Below are 17,979 nucleotides of genomic sequence, written 5' to 3'. Positions count from 1 at the left end.
TGTATGCATTTGTGCAGGAATGTGTGTGAGTGTATGGCTAGGGGCGTGTTTATATGTTCTTATGTGCATGATGATTGGCCAGGGTAACTCCAGACGCAGTAACACACGCAGACTCACCTTATCATACATACCTGAACATCAGCATCATATTCATCCTCACCTTATCTACCTCTGTGCCAGTCAGGCATTTTTATGATAGTTTATGTTAGATAGATGATAGATAGAGTTAAAATCTTAGATGAAGGGATCTATTTAGTCATATCAAAACTGGCAAAGGAATCCTTCTCTTTCTGTGTCAAGGTTAGATGGACTAGGGATGTATATTAAATATATACTTCATACTAGTATGACAGGTGCTACACAAATAAAATGGAAAAAATAATAATATTTATTTACTATTTTATAATGTTTATATAAAATAATAAAACATGGTATCGTTGTTAATATTATTATTATTATTATTATTATTATTAAACTAACATCCTAATTTACAAGGTCTGGAGGGACTGTTTGTGAGTCATTAGTCTCCGGTCTCGTAATTAGGTGATAGTTGAATGCAACCTAATCGATGTCCTGACAGATATGAGTACTGTAGATATTTTGACATTGAGGCAGGAAACGTAAAATGACAAGTTTCATCTTTCATGGTAATTCTGATGTTGAGAGCAGCAAAGTTGCCATAGCAACAGGAAATATTCCATTTTCATCGTTCACTAAGGGTTTTCTTGGGAAGCTAAACGATCACTGACTGTCTCAATATGTCAAAGATCCAACACCTGTCACCATCCATGCACAGCATAAGTGAACCCTTCTCTCCCTCTCTCTCTCTCTCTCCATCTCTCTCTCTCCATCTCTCTCTCCATCTCTCTCTCCATCTCTCTCTCCATCTCTCTCTCTCTCTCTCCATTTACCATTAACTTGCCTTTCTATCTATTGATTGTTCTGATCCCTTTGATCTTTGTACACTGGTAGTGTTTGAATTGCTATTTGATTATATTGAGTGTTTGAATATTTGTGTGCAGCCTACTGTACCTGTGAGTTAACTTCTCTGGCTGCTATAATGATTCTCTTTCCCTCTATGGATGAATAAAGTCAACTATCTATAAACCCAGCAATGATAGCTGGGAAGTCAGGTCAGCTTCTTACCTGACAGCCAGAACGTTTTCCCGGCAGGGGCCATAAAAAAGGTGCAAAGATCGAAAGCGCTGAGCGAAGAACAAAACAGGCAGAGGAGCAGCGTGAGTCGTCAGTCTTCTACCATCCAGACCAGGCCAGACCCACCATCAGCACCGGGTAGGACATGTCATACAGCGCTGAACAATAAAGCTATTCACAATGACTTATTATTGCAATTACACGAGAATGATCTTCCCAAAATATATTCTAGTCCAATTTATTATCTGCTACTGGTTTTAAATCTTTTTGGTTTATATTTTGTATATTTTTTACTTTTTATGTTGCCTTTTATTGACAAAGCCTGTATAGACTGTAATATATTGACTATATATCGCACCCTGTATGTCTGTGTGATATCTACAATCACCCGTATGTCTGTGTGATATCTACAATCACCCTGTATGTCTGTGTGATATCTACAATCACCCGTATGTCTGTGTGATATCTACAATCACCCTGTATGTCTGTGTGATATCTACAATCACCCTGTATGTCTGTGTGATATCTACAATCACCCGTATGTCTGTGTGATATCTACAATCACCCTGTATGTCTGTGTGATATCTACAATCACCCTGTATGTCTGGGTGATATCTACAATCACCCTGTATGTCTGTGTGATATCTACAATCAAGCTTCCTGGTGGGCTTTCAGTTAATCTAACTTTATCGTATGTCTTTACAGCTGTATTTTTGAATTCATGACTACAGTAGATCACTTCATGTCTGCTATGGAACATGTCTAATGTGTATGTTCTACTATGGAACATGTCTAAAGTGTATGTTCTACTATGGAACATGTCTACGGTGTATGTTCTACTGTGGAACATGTCTAAAGTGTATGTTCTACTATGGAACATGTCTAAGGTGTATGTTCTACTATGGAACATGTCTAAGGTGTGTCTTCTACTATTGAACATGTCTAAGGTGTATGTTCTTTTCATATAGGGCGAAGGATGACACATTTCGAGATGAAGAGCATTCTGAAGAGCAAAATGACGAGTAGGTCTTTTTTTTTTTTTATTCTTTCATCCGGAAGCACTGTGGACATTACATTTACATCTTAACATTTTAATAATTTAGCAGACGTTTTTATCCAATAAGTACACCTGTTTGGAGTAAGGGAACCAGCTGTAGCCTACATCCCAATTGTGGTCAGTAAAGCCCTCAGTAAGAACAAGTGACATCTGCAGTTCTAGCGGATGAAAGAGCACAAGTGGTTTTTTTCCCATTCACTGTGGATATAGTTAATTCATAATAACCTTATTAAGACAGAACATTTTACCCAGAAGCACCATTTGTGCCTCTAGTTTCCGAAATGGTGATTGGTGGACTCTGTACCTTTAGGCCAATGGTTGTTCTCTAGCATTGCAAAATGACCCATTGTAGCCCCAGATGACGAACTATGTATTACAGTATATCTGTGAAGAGGAACTCTAAAGGTTAGAGTCTATGATAAGACTAAGCTCTTGTTTTGTTTTTTACATACGGTGTCTGCACACTGCCCCAACCAAAGGCAACCAATACCAACGTTGGATTGGGGTGCCGTGTTTGTTGGTGACTGTTGGCGTCAGTTAGATGGATTCTGCAGCTGAATTTTAAACTTCCAACATTCTAACAACAACTGCCAGCTTTAGAACGTTGGATGTTGGGCGTTAGTTGGCGTTAGTTGGCGATGGTTGGGGCCGTGTGCAGACAACTTCAAACGTTGAATCATACTGTAGCTATCTACATTCTTCTGTGTAGACTTGCCTATCTTGAAAGAAGCATGGGGTACATGTAATTTATGTATTATACAGTATGTGACTAAAAAGCCCCCCCACCCCCCTCCCCTCCCCCTCTCCAGAGCCGGCCTCTCATCTGAGGCTGGAGGGGGCCAGTCACTCCATCGGAGCGGTTCGCTGGACACTGCCTGAGGAAGACCTGCAGGCCCACTCCTCTGCCCCCACCACCCCCTTCAAGAGCAGCGCCCCCTCCACACGCTCACAGGTACGCACCTGTCCACACACACACACACACACACACACACACACACACACACACACACACACACACACACACACACACACACGCATGCACACACACACACACACACACACACACACACATGCACAAACAACAAGTTATTAGCTTGATCTGATTAAACCATTACCTTCCTTTAATGTTGTCTGCACACCGCCCCAACCAACCCCAATCAACACCAACCAACGCCAACCAACACCAACCAATGCCAGCCAACTCCCAACACCCAACATTCTAAAGTTGTTGTTAGAATGTTGGAAGTTTAAAATTCAACAGTCACCAACAAACATGGAACACCAGTCCAACGTTGGTGTTGGTTGGGGAAGTGTGCAGACGCCTTAACTAGATGCCAACATTTCATAAAGTTTCACTGCTCTGCACTGTATATGCGAAGGTGAAGGTGTTTGACTTCCTGGTCTCTCTCTCTCTTTCAGCAACACCCTCGTCAGAACAGCCTGAGAGACCTCAGGAGCCTGCAGGAGTGTGTCCGCTTCATCAACCACTGGAAGCAGCAGGTGGCCCAAGTCTGCAAGGTAGGTCCTGAGAAAGAGAGAGAGAGAGAGAGAGAGAGAGAGAGAGCAATACAGTTGGGGCCATGGTGGAGAAAGAGGTGTCTGTCAGGAACAAGGAAGGAGGGATGATGTAATGACCCCTCAGTGAAACACAGACAGCTGCCAGAGTGCAGTCACATTCATTCTGTCATCGAGGCCAAAAATGATTTCATTGGAACAAATTACACACTGACCGATATTCGTTTTCGTAAATAATCCACCTCTGATTGGTGAAATGAGAGTCCAAAGAACCAGGAAATGAATAACTTTCATCAATCAGGGTTTCCTTGAAGTGCTTTCATTTTTGCTTATATCTAGTTAATTTACATGTGTACAACACAGTGTAGGCTACACTATATTAATGTAACATGCTCTGATCAATAATACAGGGTGGTTCAACTCATTTTGGTTGATCATTTATCTGTGTTAAAAGTTTGTAGTTGAAGATAATCCTTTATGACTGGGCCTATGTGTGAAGCCAGTATGCTGACTGTTTAACTGTCTCCATATAAACCAAGCAGATTCGAGGGACTTGCGTAACTGGGGCACAAATTGGCAAAAGCGATTTACGACCGCTCGTGGAGATTGGATAAGCGTTGCTACGGGAGACTGTTATGTAGGCTATTGTAGATGTCACAGTTACATGACTCGATTGGAGCTGATAGGGCGGCTCTTATCGTCATTTATCAAGTCACCCCACTGGGAACACAGACAACCTGAGTGGGCACACTGTTCCTGAGCCTAGTCATGTTCCAGGTCCAGGGAGGGGGGAGGGAGGGAGGGCAGGGTAACTAGGGAGGGGGGAGGGAGGGCGGGGTACAGTACGGGGTTAGAGGGACACAGGTGGGAGCTCAGGGCGGTTCGGGACGGGGCGGGGGTGGTGACTCCACATGTGAACTGAGGGTTAGAAGTGTTCTGTTTGACTCTGTTTAGGTCTGTCTCGCTGATGCGGGTTAATTGCCTGTAACTGTAACTTTAGGCCTTAACTTAACACGAGTCATATTTCTCATGCGGTACATCGCCCGGCTAGCTCGACCAGCAGAGGTTCTTTCTCGCGTGGTCGTAGGTTTTCATTGTAACGTTACACGATGGCATCCCGGATCTTGTTCATATGACAGATGAAGATCCTCGAATGCTTGAAATGTGATGTTACTGAACAGCGATCTCCCTGTCGTCTGAGGTAGGGCTGGGTATGGATTCTAATTTCAAGAATCAATTCGATTCAGAATCGATTATCACGATTCGATTCGATTCAATATCGATTCGGTTAGTGTTACTAAAACCTGTTTTTTTTAGCTGTAACCTTAATTACATGGCTGCCAAGTTATGCAACACATCAACAGGCCTAGGGCTGGGTATCCATACTGATTTCCAAAAATGAATGAATGAATGAATTATTGAATGAATTAATGAACTATTCATTCCTTAATTTATTCATTCATTCATTAAATAAAAGATCGATTTTGGGATTCATGAATCGATTCAGAATCGATTAATCGATTTTTTTTAACCCAGTCCTAGTCGGAGGTCAAAGCGGGCAGCCACGAGGAGACTGAAGTGAGATCATCCTACCACTGGAATGTGATTGGTCCTGTGCGTTCTGTTGTTCCAGGGTGATGGTGATCCAGGCGAGGGCGGCAGCGGAGCGGGCCCCCCCGTCGACCCCCCCACGGACCCCCGCATCGAGCGCAGCCTGGAGGAGAGCAGGAAGCTCATCCTCCGCTGGGCCAGCGAACTCAACAACGTGGACAAGGTGAGCAAGGCCTCCTGGGAGGAGTGTGTCCATAGCTGCTGGTCTGGTCTCACGTTTGGCCCGACAGCCTCCTTCGGTGTGAAAAACACAGACTGAGAAATGCTCAACGAACTTCAACCTCGGTCGACTTTAAATCACGTTAAAAGTAGCCTACATTCAGTCATACCTACAGTACACAGACACAAAACTTAAACAAACCACATCCATGCCAACACTGCTGTCGGGTCAAAAAAGTATATCTTCATTTTGGTGGGTTTTTCTTCAACTGAAAGCTGGGACTACCTTTTACAACCTCTGAACACCTCCTGGCTCTCGGACCAATTAAATGTATTCTAAACAGTTCAACGTATGTGATCTGTTCAAAAACATAGAAATTGGAATGTTCTTGATGAATTCTGAAAATGTGCCATCTTGGAGATACAAGGTCTTGACCCGACAGTAGCGGAAAATCTCTTCTTTTTTTTTTACATAGATTTGTGAATTAAGCTCAGCTGTGTTGAAACCTGGGGTCGTGCTCGTTTGTGTGTGGTCCTCAGCTGTTGAAGGACGGCCCCTGGGCGGGGCAGCGTGGCGAGGAGGAGGAGAAGGGGGAGGTGTACCCCGGTGAGGAGCTGCAGCTGAGGATCATGGAGTGGGCCAAGGAGCTGCAGAGCGCCTCTGAGGTGAGCTGCCGGGGTCGCAGGGTCAAAGTTCAATGGGACAGCATGTCAGAGGTTGGAGTGAAGTTATTCTGCAGATTCAGGCTTGAGCCGGGCCATGTGGAGATGTGATGAGGATGTCTGAAGCTAGTAGGTATCCACTGGTTTCCAGTGGTTCTGAAAAAAGTAGATCATATTTCCTGGAGAACGTTCCGGGCTGACGGCTGGATCATCTGGAGCTGAGAATCACCTGAGAATCACCTTGGTGTGGGTGATTTGTTGTGTCTCTAACCTCTGTGTGTGTGTGTGTGTGTGTGTGTGTGTGTGTGTAGAGCTGTGGAGTGCAGAGTGATGAGCTGGTTAAAGCGCTGCGTCTTCTGGGGCTGAGGAAGAAGAGGCTGGTCAACCTGCTGCCCCTGCTGGAGTTCATCACCTGGTCACTACTGAAGGAGGACAGCAAGGTGAGGAACACACGAACACGAACACGAACGAACACACACACACACACACACACACACACACACACATCACCTGGTCACTACTGAAGGAGGACAGCAAGGTGAGGAACACACACACACACACACACACACATCACCTGGTCACTAGTGAGGAACACACACACACACACACACACACACACACGAACACACACACAACACACACATAAACACACACAACACACATAAACATACACACACAGACACACACACACACACACACGCTCACACACACAGTCCTTGTAAGACCAACACAATAATTAAAAATCACCAGAAACTTTGTAAAGATACAACACTGCTCTGCACCTGGGTGTTGACCTTTGGCCAAACAAATAAACTGCTAATCAAACTCTTCAATTAACCCCCAGCTGGATGATCTGTTTTGAATCCTAAAATGAAACAGATACTCAGAATGCGATACTATAGTTCAAACAGATCGACCTACAGCGTCCTCCCTCGTTACCTCCCAGTGGCAGTGAATGATTAACTGTTGTCTTTTCTAAGCACATCGCCCTATCAGTTAGATAACCCCCTGGTCATATGGGACAGCTGTAAAACAGTTTGTACAGAACACCAGAGACCAAACACTGGCGTGTTCCATGACGTTTATGTAAATGGTAAATGTACTGCATTTATATAGCGCCTTTACTAAAGCGCTTTACAATGAAGGCCTCTCATTCACCCATTCACACACCAATGACGGCAGCTGCCATGCAAGGTGCTAGCCTGCTCATTGGGAGCAATTTGGGGTTCAGTGTCTTGCCCAAGGAGACTTCGACATGTTGTCAGGAGGAGCCGGGATTCCAACCCGGCGACCTTATAGGATCATTGGACGATCCGCTCTACCTCCTGAGCTACAGCGCCCCGTGCTTCGGCGTTGTAGGGCCTAGCGTGACCTCATCTGGGGCTGCGGCCTGGTGCTTATGAGGGGTAGATGAGTGGAGATGGTTTACTCCATTGTGGGTCCATCTGTGTCAATTTGATAACGACTAGTACAAAAGACCAGGAACAGTGCAAGTGAATTGATAAGAACCCGGTTTTCTCACTGTATGTCTGACAACGTTTTCTCCCGTTCAATCATTCAGGATGTGATGCCACAGCTGTGGTTGTCAGCTAAGCAGCGCACCTGGAAAGCAGGAACACCCAGATACATCCCTAAATCAGGTAAGAGCTCTTTGGCGTCTGTGAATATCTATCTTTGGGAACGATAAAGTATTTAACTTCAATTTGCACACAAATGTTTGTACAAAGTGTCAACTGGAAGCTAAGTCTAATAGCTGTGGTTTTGTCTCTGTAGTGTGGAGTTGGATCGTCAGTGCATCAGGTAAGATTACATCCACATTTATTTAAAATACAGCCTTCATCTCAAGGTCAAGGTCATTTATTTGTCCAGGAATAGAGGGTAAAACACTCCGTGAAATGAAAGTGCAAGTGAAAGTTAGTCTCAGAGAAAAATTACAATACAAGACATTAGATTAACAGGATAAAAGGAGATCAAAGGAGAGTAAGGGAGCAGATATAATAAAAGTTCCAGTAAAAACGATACATTATAAACCGTTCTTAAACAAGTATATGTCATTTATATACCACAGATAGATACCAAGATAGGGATCAATATACATCCACATCCAGGAGTGCAGTATACTGTACCAAGTGTTCATACTGTATACAGTATGTGTGTGTGTTCGTGTGTGTTTGTGTGTGTGTGTGTGTGAGTCTTCTGTTAGAAAGAGGAGTGCTTGTTGAGAGCCCATATGGTCTGAGGATAGACAGTTAACAGAGAGTTATCTTATCTTATCTACAATATCAATACACAGTCATAAAATACAATTCAAAAGTGATAAACCAATTCCCAGATAGAAAAGAAGATGCATGAAGAAGAGTCTGGAAAAATCTAATTCTCTATCATATTTTAGATTTTAGATAAGGTTTCCCAACTCTACCCCCTCTCTCTGTACAGCCGACGTGACCTTCGACCCCCTGACCCTCCATCCGTGGCTGCAGCTTTCAGATGACCACCGCAAGGTGCAGGAGGCGCGGTCGGAGTCGGCCCTGCCCTACAGCCCGCAGCGCTTCGACAGCTGGCCGTGCGTTCTAGGCTGGGAGGGCTACGGCTCCGGGCGCCACTACTGGGAGGTCGACATCGCCAACAAGGGCTACTGGCGCGTGGGCCTGACCACGGCCGGCTCCCAGCGCCACGGCCGCTTCCCCATGACGCCCCGGCAGGGCTACTGGACCCTGTGGCGCAGCACGCGCCAGTTCTACGCCTGCACAAAGCCCGAGACGCCTCTGCCCGTTGACCTGGCGCCGCGGCGCCTGGGCGTCTACCTCGACTACGAGGAGGGCCAGATCTCCTTCTTCAACGCCGAGAACAGGTCGCACATCTACACGTTCACCGCCGTCGCCTTCCGGGAGAAGCTGTACCCGCTAGTCGCCCCGCTGGACGGACGCACGCTCATCACCATTATCACGCCAGACAAGGTGCCCGCGTTTTGAAAAGCGACCCAGGATACCGGCTCTCTCGCTAGACACGCCTTGAACCCGTCCTGGAAGGTCACAACCAGAGGGGTGGAAACCATAGAAACCAGCCAGAAAGCTATAATGTCCATGTCGAGGTTATCTGATATTGATGTTTTGCTAAAATGCCATTTTTGGCTCTCCTCTGAAGATAAATGACTACAGTGAGCTTTTCAGATGAAATAAACAATACTGAATGCAAAATGAAGATTTTGGGAAAGTAGTTGTTTGTAAATCTAGCTTTATATATTATTATGAATCTACATCTGTGGTATTAGCTATCCATATCTATGTCTGTAGGCATATATATATATATATATATATATATATATATAGAGAGAGAGAAATCTTCTATCTTCTATATATATATATAGAAAATGCTTGTCGTTTTGTACAATATCTATGCACTTTACTATGCACTTTTCTAGTCTGTATATTAATAAATTGTCATTATGTATGGATATGTTTGTGGATAAAGAATGGCTACTCTATGTGCATTTAATTTTCTCTTCTTAACTTTAGTGTCTTATAAAACTGAGCGTATCATGTTCATACTGAATGCAGGTAAACCCACTAATAGCCTAAAGGTGCCTGCACACCACCCCAACCAACGCCAGCCAACTCCCAACACCCAACGGTCTAAAGTTGGCAGTTGTTAGAAAGTGGGATGTTTAAAATTCAGCTGCAGAATCCATCCAACTGATGCCAACAGTCACCAACAAACATGGCACCCCAGTCCAACATTGGTGTTGGTTGCCGTTGGTTGGGGCAGTGTGCAGACACCTTAACAAATATTATTATTGATCCATTATCAAACCCACTGCAAACCCCAGAATCAATCTTATTGAGCATGTTAAGAAATGAGTATTGTATTGTATATAAATAAACAGCATTTAATACCTCATACGTTTATTCTGTTTCCCCAACACAAAACACTTAGAGATAAAACATCTGCAAATGGCCTTGGCCGCGTACAAAGTTCAGATGACAGAGCATGTGTGATAGTGAGATGGATGTGTAATCTGATTATGTGAGAGTTCACTACAGGAAAGCAGAGTGCCTGCGTGGTAGAATAGATGTGGATGCGTGAGGTCAACCAGAGAGATGACTGTGATCACTCTGCCCTCCTAGTCAGGCGCTGACACACTGTAGCAACACACCAACGGAAGGTGACAATGTACATACAACCAAATAAGGAAGCGAAGATCATTTTGAAACTGGATGTGAAGAGCACATTAACTCGTCTGGTGGGGAATGTTCTGTACCGTCATAGAAAGGTGAAGTCTTATATTTTGCCGTATCTGGCGTCTTCCAGCTGATGTCTCTCAGGCCTCTCTCTCTCACACACCCAGGGTCTCTCTCAGGCCTCTCAAAGTTCTCTCTCAGGTCTCTCTCACACCCAGGGTCTCTTTCACACACACACACACACACACACACACACACACACACACACACACACACGATAGACCACGATGGCTCCTCAGACACTGTGCACTGGTATGAAAAATAAACCAACTTCAATTTGCTCTGGAATCTAAATACACCAGTCCATGGAGTAATTCTCATTTCTATTCATTTCTATGCACATGTCTGATTTTGTCTTAAAAAGAAAGTGTATATTTTCGTTTTATACAATATGCAAATTAACAGTAAATTTGCTAAAATAACTTCTCTCAGATGACATTAATAACATCTAATAAAGTTTTAGAGTAGAAAAAGTTTACATTTTTCTGTGATGGTTTTTTCTTCCAGGACTTTATTCTTGGGGTCCTCAGAGACCCCCGTCGGTTGGCCATTTATGTTATGTTGGTAGGATGAGGGTAAAGCAAATTTGAGATTGTTTAGATTTCTGATTCTTGGTGAGCTCCCTGGTAGCTCAGTGGTTAAGGACGTTGGTAAGTCCTGCCCATGCAGCGTGGGTATGAATCCTTCCTTGTCACTCAAGTCTTCATATCATTATATCTAATGAATAAGACAAATACCCAAGAGACCAGCAGGTAGCATAGCAGACCTGGTGGCCAAGAAGTAAGTAACACTGCCTTCCATGCAGAAGGTTGAGAGTTTGAACACCAGAAATAATGTGTTTTAAAAACTGGCATACTTCTGTAAACTAGCAATTGAAATACGCCCAGAGAAATAGCAAATCTGAAAGAGACATTGTGGCTCAATGTTAAGTAGCCCTGTCTTTGATGCAACAGGTTCAGGGTTTGATCCCTGGAAAGAGTGTGTTTGAAGAACTAGACCACTTCTATAAAGAAGTGGTTGAAATACACCAGGAGAACAAGGTCAGGTGTAAGTAGCTCAGAGTGAAGTAACGCTGCCTTCCATGCAAGTTGTAGGTGGTTTCACACCTGCAACAAAAGTATGTTTTGAGAACTAGAATACTTATGTAAAGTAGTGGTTGAAATATGCCCTGAGAACATTTCACAGTGTGAAGGAGATGTAGTGGCTCAGAGGTAAGTGTACCTGCCTTCCATGCAAGATGTTGATGATTTAATATCCACAATGAATGTCTGTTTTAAGAACTACTTCTGTAAAGGAGCAGTTGAAATGTCCCCGGAGAACAGAACCAAGTGTGAAGGGGACCTGGTGGCCTAGAGGTAAGTTATGCTGCCTTCCTTACACAAGGCACAAGGCTGGTGGATTGATCCATAGAATACTTTTTTTTTAAAAAAATTTTATTGATAAAATAGTTGACTAGTCACCATGATTAATCAATTATTCTTTTCACAAAAAATAATCAGGCTACACCCCCGATTAACAACAATTTTTGGGTGAAAAAAGTATTCCCGATAAATCTGTGATAAATCGAACATATTTTTTTTGTGGGAAAAAATCATTGATTAATTGAAGGTTTATCTAGATTATTTTTTGTGAACTTGTGACTATTTTTCAATAAAAAATACAAATAAAAAACTTTTTTTCAGGGATCAAACCATCAACCTCCTGTATAGAAGGCCGCACTACTTCTAAGCCACCAGGTAACCTTTATGCTTGATCCTGTTCTCCACTCCTTTACAGAGGTAGTTCTTAAAGCAGACATTCATTGTAGGGATCAAACCATCAACTACTTGCTTGAAAGGCAGGTACACTTACCTCTGAGCCACTGCACGCGCTTACATGATCTGGACAAGTGTCATGGACAGTCGTGATAAGAGATATGTGATCATCATTGGCATAAGAGATATCTGATCGTCATGGCGATAAGAGATACATGATTGCCATGGCGATAAGATATATGTGATTGTCATGGGGATAAGGGCCAGGGGACCTGGTTGGATCTTTACGCCGCCATCAGTGAAATAGACACTTTCCAGCTTTTTGTTTACTTTATTTCTATTCTTTCATTTCTCTCTCAATTCAATTCATTGTGCTTTATTGGCATGAATGTCAGGTGGACAATATTGCCAAAGCGTCAAGAAAAATGAAATCCAAATGCATAAGACATGAGAAAACAATTAAGTAAACTAACAGATAAATAAGTCTCTCTCTCTCCCTCCTCCGTCCTCACAACCCTCCTTTATCTTCCCACTTCTTCTTCAGAAAGCGTTAAATACATGATGACTATGAAGTAGTTCCTCTCCACCCACGGTGCATTCATGCTACTGGATCAAGGGCGGCGCCTAGTGGCGGTTTGGCAGTATTGACCATCCATGTGTTTGTCTCTGCCTGGTCTCTGCATACTGTCGGCTACTGTGAGTCACGTAGACTTCCACTAACCTCCACACACAGCAGTCCTTAAACATCTGATGCTGCTATTGGTGACTTGTTGTAAAACCGCTGTAGGAACTTGTAGAAACTTGTAGGAAGCTGTAAAATTAGGAAATGGAATGATCATATGCAAAACACCACAAGTCAGATTAACAGAGGATTTTATTATGAGTCACGGGCTAGCCTTCACAGTACACACACATCCCACTCCCAGACACAGTTCACATTCTGTTTTTAACCAACAGAGAGAAAGAAACTAGAAAATGACATGATAAAGATGTTGCATACTTTGTATTGTATATTGTATAGTCTGTACTATCAAAACTTTCTTTTCAACAAAAATTTCTTTTCCTAGAACCAAACTGCACATGCTGTAAATTTCTACTGAGGATGATGCTTAAATTTTGTGTGTGTGTGTATATGCATGTGCGTGTATATGTGCATGTGCATGTGTGTGTGTGTATGTGTGTGTGTGTGTGTGTGAGTAGATATGTGTGTGTATGTGCGTGTGTATACATATGGATATGTGTGTGTGTGTGTGTGTGTGTGTCTTTGATACAGAATAATACCATTCAAAATCATTCCTTTCTCCAGTCCAACTTCCAAAACACATGGTTGCTAAAGGTGTTGTTAAAATGGTCCTGTAACTGCAAGACAAAAAAAAACAACACAAAAAACAAGCACATGAACACCATTAAAGGAGGACATTCTGAGGAAATACACAGAAGGAAACTCGGTGAGCTTGCGTGTGATTGGTTGTTGACCTCACCTTCTGGAGAACCTGACCCTGCGTGGCGGGGTCCTCACACTCCAGGGGCGTCCTGGAGGAGCACTCCATCACCACCGTCAGAACCACCTCCCTGGGGTCTGGGGGGGGGCATAAAATGATTCATGAGCAATTCATTATAGAAGGCCAAGACAGACAGACACACACACACACACACACACACACACACACACACACACAATCTCTCTCTCTAACACACACACACGCGCGCGCACACACACACAATCAATCTCTCTCTCTCTCTCTCTCACACTCACTCTCACACACACACGCATACACGCAAACACACACGCACACACTCAGGGGCGAATTCACTAAAGGATTGCGCAGCTTTTCCTGACGCAAAGCCTGTGCAAATAAGTCAAAAATTATGTTTGCTATTCACAAAGCCCTCGCAAAGGGTGAAATACGGTGTTAACTGCGTTGCGTTCGTCATTGCGTTTCTCTGCGCCGGTGTTATTAGCTCATATTTAAATTAGGTAATATGGGCGGAGAATGTTCCCCTTTCTATGCAAATGAACATTATTGCAAAACCCGCCCAATTCACAAAGATCGGCGCAAATTGCCTCACGCAGTTAAAGTGAAATTAATTGCGTTTTCAGAGACGTGGTGGTATTTAAGCGCAAGGGGTGTGTCGCGGCCAGCCTTTCCGCTGATCATGGCAGCAGTGATTGTTGCGAGGCGAATTCGGCATCGCAATGCCAGGCATGTTGTTCGTGAGAGAATATTTAGAAGAAGGTCACTTTTTGATTTAACACTAGAACCACCGTGGTAGCTGTTTGGACACCAGAGCGCGCAGCTCTTCAGCCAACTGGAGGATGCGTCTGGGGAGGCTCAGTTGACTATGCGTCTCTCCACCCGTCCCCAGCGAGTCCAAGCTCCCCCAATGAATAATACTTATTTATAATAGCCTACATAGCATGAAACTGTGCGTATAATAGTCTATACGCGAAACTGCGCATTCCCTATAGCTGTTCATTGAACGGCTGGGGCCGATATAGGTATAAATAAATAAAAACATAGCCTACACAATATTTTTTTTATTTGAATGGTCTTGAAAATATTTTGCTTTGTATCATAGGTGACGGCAGGTATCATCTTCAGCCATGGATGATGACTCCCGTGCGTAATCCTTTCAACGTTGGAGAGGCGGCGTAGGCCTACAACTGGGCTCACATCAGGACGCGCGGTGTGATTGAGTGCACATTTGGAATCCTGAAAAGCCGTTTAGATGCCTAGATCGTACCGGTGGGGCAATGTTATACACTCCCCCAAAAGTATGCCAGATCATCGTGCTGCAACTTGCATAACATAAAATGACAATTTTTCCTTTGTTCGTCTTTTAAAATTATTCCACCTCCGTTTGCAGTCTTCCGCGTTTACACACACAAATGGCACTGACTGATTGGGAAATTAAACCCCAAATATGATTTTTTGCTGCAGTCGTGATATTTTTTGCGGAAAGCTGTGAGACATGTTTTTGAACCTCGTCCGTGAGGCTGTCTGAGAATCGTATCTTTCTTTTTCTGTCTGCCATCGTCCAATGATATGCTTTCGAGTTGTATGCGCTGTATGCGCAGTATTTATAGTCATTTCCTATATCAGCAGCAAATTGCACTCAGCCGCAAACACCGAATGGGCGTGTTTGCGCTGGGATATTATTAGCGCAATGTCTTTAGTGAATAGGTTTTTAAAACGGAGCACATAGCTGGCGCAACTGACGCGCAATGTAATGGTGCAATTAGCGGGCGCAATTTGCTTTAGTGAATTCGCCCCTCAGTGTATATATGTTCTATCCATAGTCTACCAACTCTGGCATGGAAAACCTCCTGGTCGGGTCACATGATTAGGCGTTCTCCTGAATTCGAATCGACCTGCTGTCGTTCTCTGTTGAATAAACGCGAATGGTCCTGATTCCGCTGAATCATTTACCCGTCTGCTGGAGCGTGCTCACGCTCTCGCTCTGCAGGTCCCCGGCGACCGTCCGCACCTCGAACTCGTACAGCGTCCCGGGCCGCAGGCCGCCAAACGTGTATGCGGTCTGGTCGCGCACCGTCACGCTGGTCATGCCGTCCTTCCAGAAGCTGCTGTGGCTGGAGACGTTGTAGGTCAATCGGACGCCCTCGGTGGCCTTCGGTGGCTCCCACGCCACCGTCACGTAAGTCTGGTTGTGGGAGACGACTGTGATGTCCTCCGCAGGGACCGGCACTACAGCAGGGAGAGGGGGAAGAGAGGAGAAGGAGAGAGAGAGAGAGGTAGAAGGAGGGAGAGACAGAGAAAAGAGAGAGAGAGAGGGAAGGAGAGAGAGATGGAGAAGAAGGAGATTATAAATCAATCGTAAAACATCTCAACATTGATCCAGCAGTGCCCTGAGGGAGTAGAAACCAGATCGCCCCCCCCTGGGTGCAGACGGTACTGCAGCCACTCACAGGTGTAAATGCTTTTAGACGTCGGGCTGCTTTCCAGACTGGACACCAGCGTCCGGACGGAGACGTTGTACTGGGCGGCTGCCTTTAGGTTGCTGAAGTTCTGGGAGCAGGTGTGGACTTCCCGCTGGATGGTGACGTGCTCCGCCGTCACGTTGACGACGAACGACTCGTAGCCCCCCTGAGGAGGGGTCCAGCGGACGATGACGCTGCTTGCAGTCGAGTTCAGCTTAAGCCCTGTTACTGCTCCTGGGACTGGAGACAGAGGAGAGAGAGAAGGAGGGAGAGATAGGGAGAGAGAGAGAAAAAGAGAGAGAAGGAGGGAGAGATAGAGGAAGGGAGAGAGAGAGAGGGAGGGAGAGAGAGAGGGATGGAGAGGGAGAGAGAAGGAGAGAGAGAGGGAGGGAGGGAGGGAGAGAGAGAGGGAGGGAAGGAGAGAGAGAGGGAGGGAGAGGGAGGAAGAGAAAGGGGGAGAGAAGGAGAGAGGGAGAGAGAGAGAGAGAATGACACAGAGAAGAGGGAGAGAGAGACAGAGAGAGAGACAGAGACAGAGAGAGAGAGATACAGTATAAGCAGAACAGGTTTGAGATATGAGATAACATGATAAACCGAGAAAAAAGAGGTTGAGCGATTCAGAATCATCTAATCCATCCCTCCCTCCCTCCTCCTCTCCCTCCCCCCTGGCCGTGCTCACTAGTGAGGTTGGTGATGGTGACGGGCTCTCCCTCCTCAGAGGCGTCGGGCACCAGGGTGACGACGGCCAGGGTCAGCATGGTACCCGCGGGCACGGGCGCCACCGTCGTACGGGTGTCATTCACGTTGTAGACGAACTCTGAGCTGTGGAGACACGTCAATCATGGCTGAATTTAAATTACTTTTTTTTTTGTAAAGTGACGTCACTGACATTGAAAGTACTACAAAGGTCATTTTGAATGTTTTGAATTGACATGGTATTCTGCTTACAGGTTTGTTTTGATGTTGGAAATGTTCTTCCAGGACACTGCAACCTGGTAACCGGAGGTGTTTCCCGGGGGTGGAAGCCAGTCCAGATCCACAGAGCTGTCTTTGACGTTGGAGACTCTCAGCTCAGACACTTTCCCCGGCTCTGACATAGACAGAGGACAGGTGTGGAACCAGGTTATTCAGTGTTCGTGTGGGAATCCAGATTGGGATCAGTTGTAAATCTTTTAGCATCTGGAAAGACGCTATTGTGTTGCCTCTGGGTATGAAATGCACTATACAAATAAAGCTTTGATTGATTGATTGATATATAGTAAATTCAATGTATTATTATAATTCTAGTTATTATTTGTAAACTATCGTTATCCAGTTTCACATTTACATACTAAATCCAAAGAAACAAAATGGAAGTCTATTTTTATAAGAGGCTAATGATTTTATTAAAAAATTTGTATTACAACAAACTGCTGAACTCACTGGTATAACGTGTGATGTTCACCGCGTCTCCCTCCACACTCTTGTCCATCACTCCGGCGCTGACCTCAAACATGTACAGCCCTCCAGGCATCAGACCGTTGACCACAACGCGCTCCGTACACGTGGCTATGTAGTCGGGCGCCGCGCCCTCCTCCTCCTCGCCGCTCCCCGGGCACGGGGGCAGGTCCTGGCCGAGGTGACCCCTCACCCTGATGTAGTAGAAGTCATGCTTTCCCATCGGCGGTTTCCAGGACAGGGAGATGGACGTCTCGTTCACCATGGTGACAGAGAGGTTATAAGGCACGTCCGGCTCTGAAACACAACAGAGACTCATCATCATCATCATCACTATCATCATCACCCTCACCATCATCATCATCATCACCATCATCCTCATCACCACCATCATCATCCTAATCATCACATCACCACCATCATCACCACCACCATCATCATCATCACCAC

At 44.8% G+C, this 17,979-nt stretch overlaps 1 protein-coding gene across 1 annotated transcript; it reads left to right on the top strand.

The window, feature by feature from the left end:
- Positions 1 to 2,131: 2,131 nt before the first annotated feature.
- Positions 2,132 to 9,132, top strand: LOC311320003 (uncharacterized protein; the record flags this gene model as incomplete). The annotated part of the gene is made up of 9 exons (XM_084451637.1): positions 2,132 to 2,177; positions 3,022 to 3,164; positions 3,632 to 3,730; positions 5,361 to 5,501; positions 6,038 to 6,163; positions 6,472 to 6,600; positions 7,722 to 7,800; positions 7,934 to 7,960; positions 8,597 to 9,132. The coding sequence occupies 9 exons, from the start codon at positions 2,132 to 2,134 to the stop codon at positions 9,130 to 9,132; spliced, it is 1,326 nt and encodes a 441-aa protein (XP_084307763.1).
- Positions 9,133 to 17,979: the final 8,847 nt, after the last annotated feature.

The sequence above is a fragment of the Borostomias antarcticus genome, assembly GCF_949987555.1.
Source record: "Borostomias antarcticus genome assembly, chromosome: 17".
Taxonomy (NCBI): domain Eukaryota; kingdom Metazoa; phylum Chordata; class Actinopteri; order Stomiiformes; family Stomiidae; genus Borostomias; species Borostomias antarcticus.
This window is presented reverse-complemented; position numbering and strand designations above follow the sequence as displayed.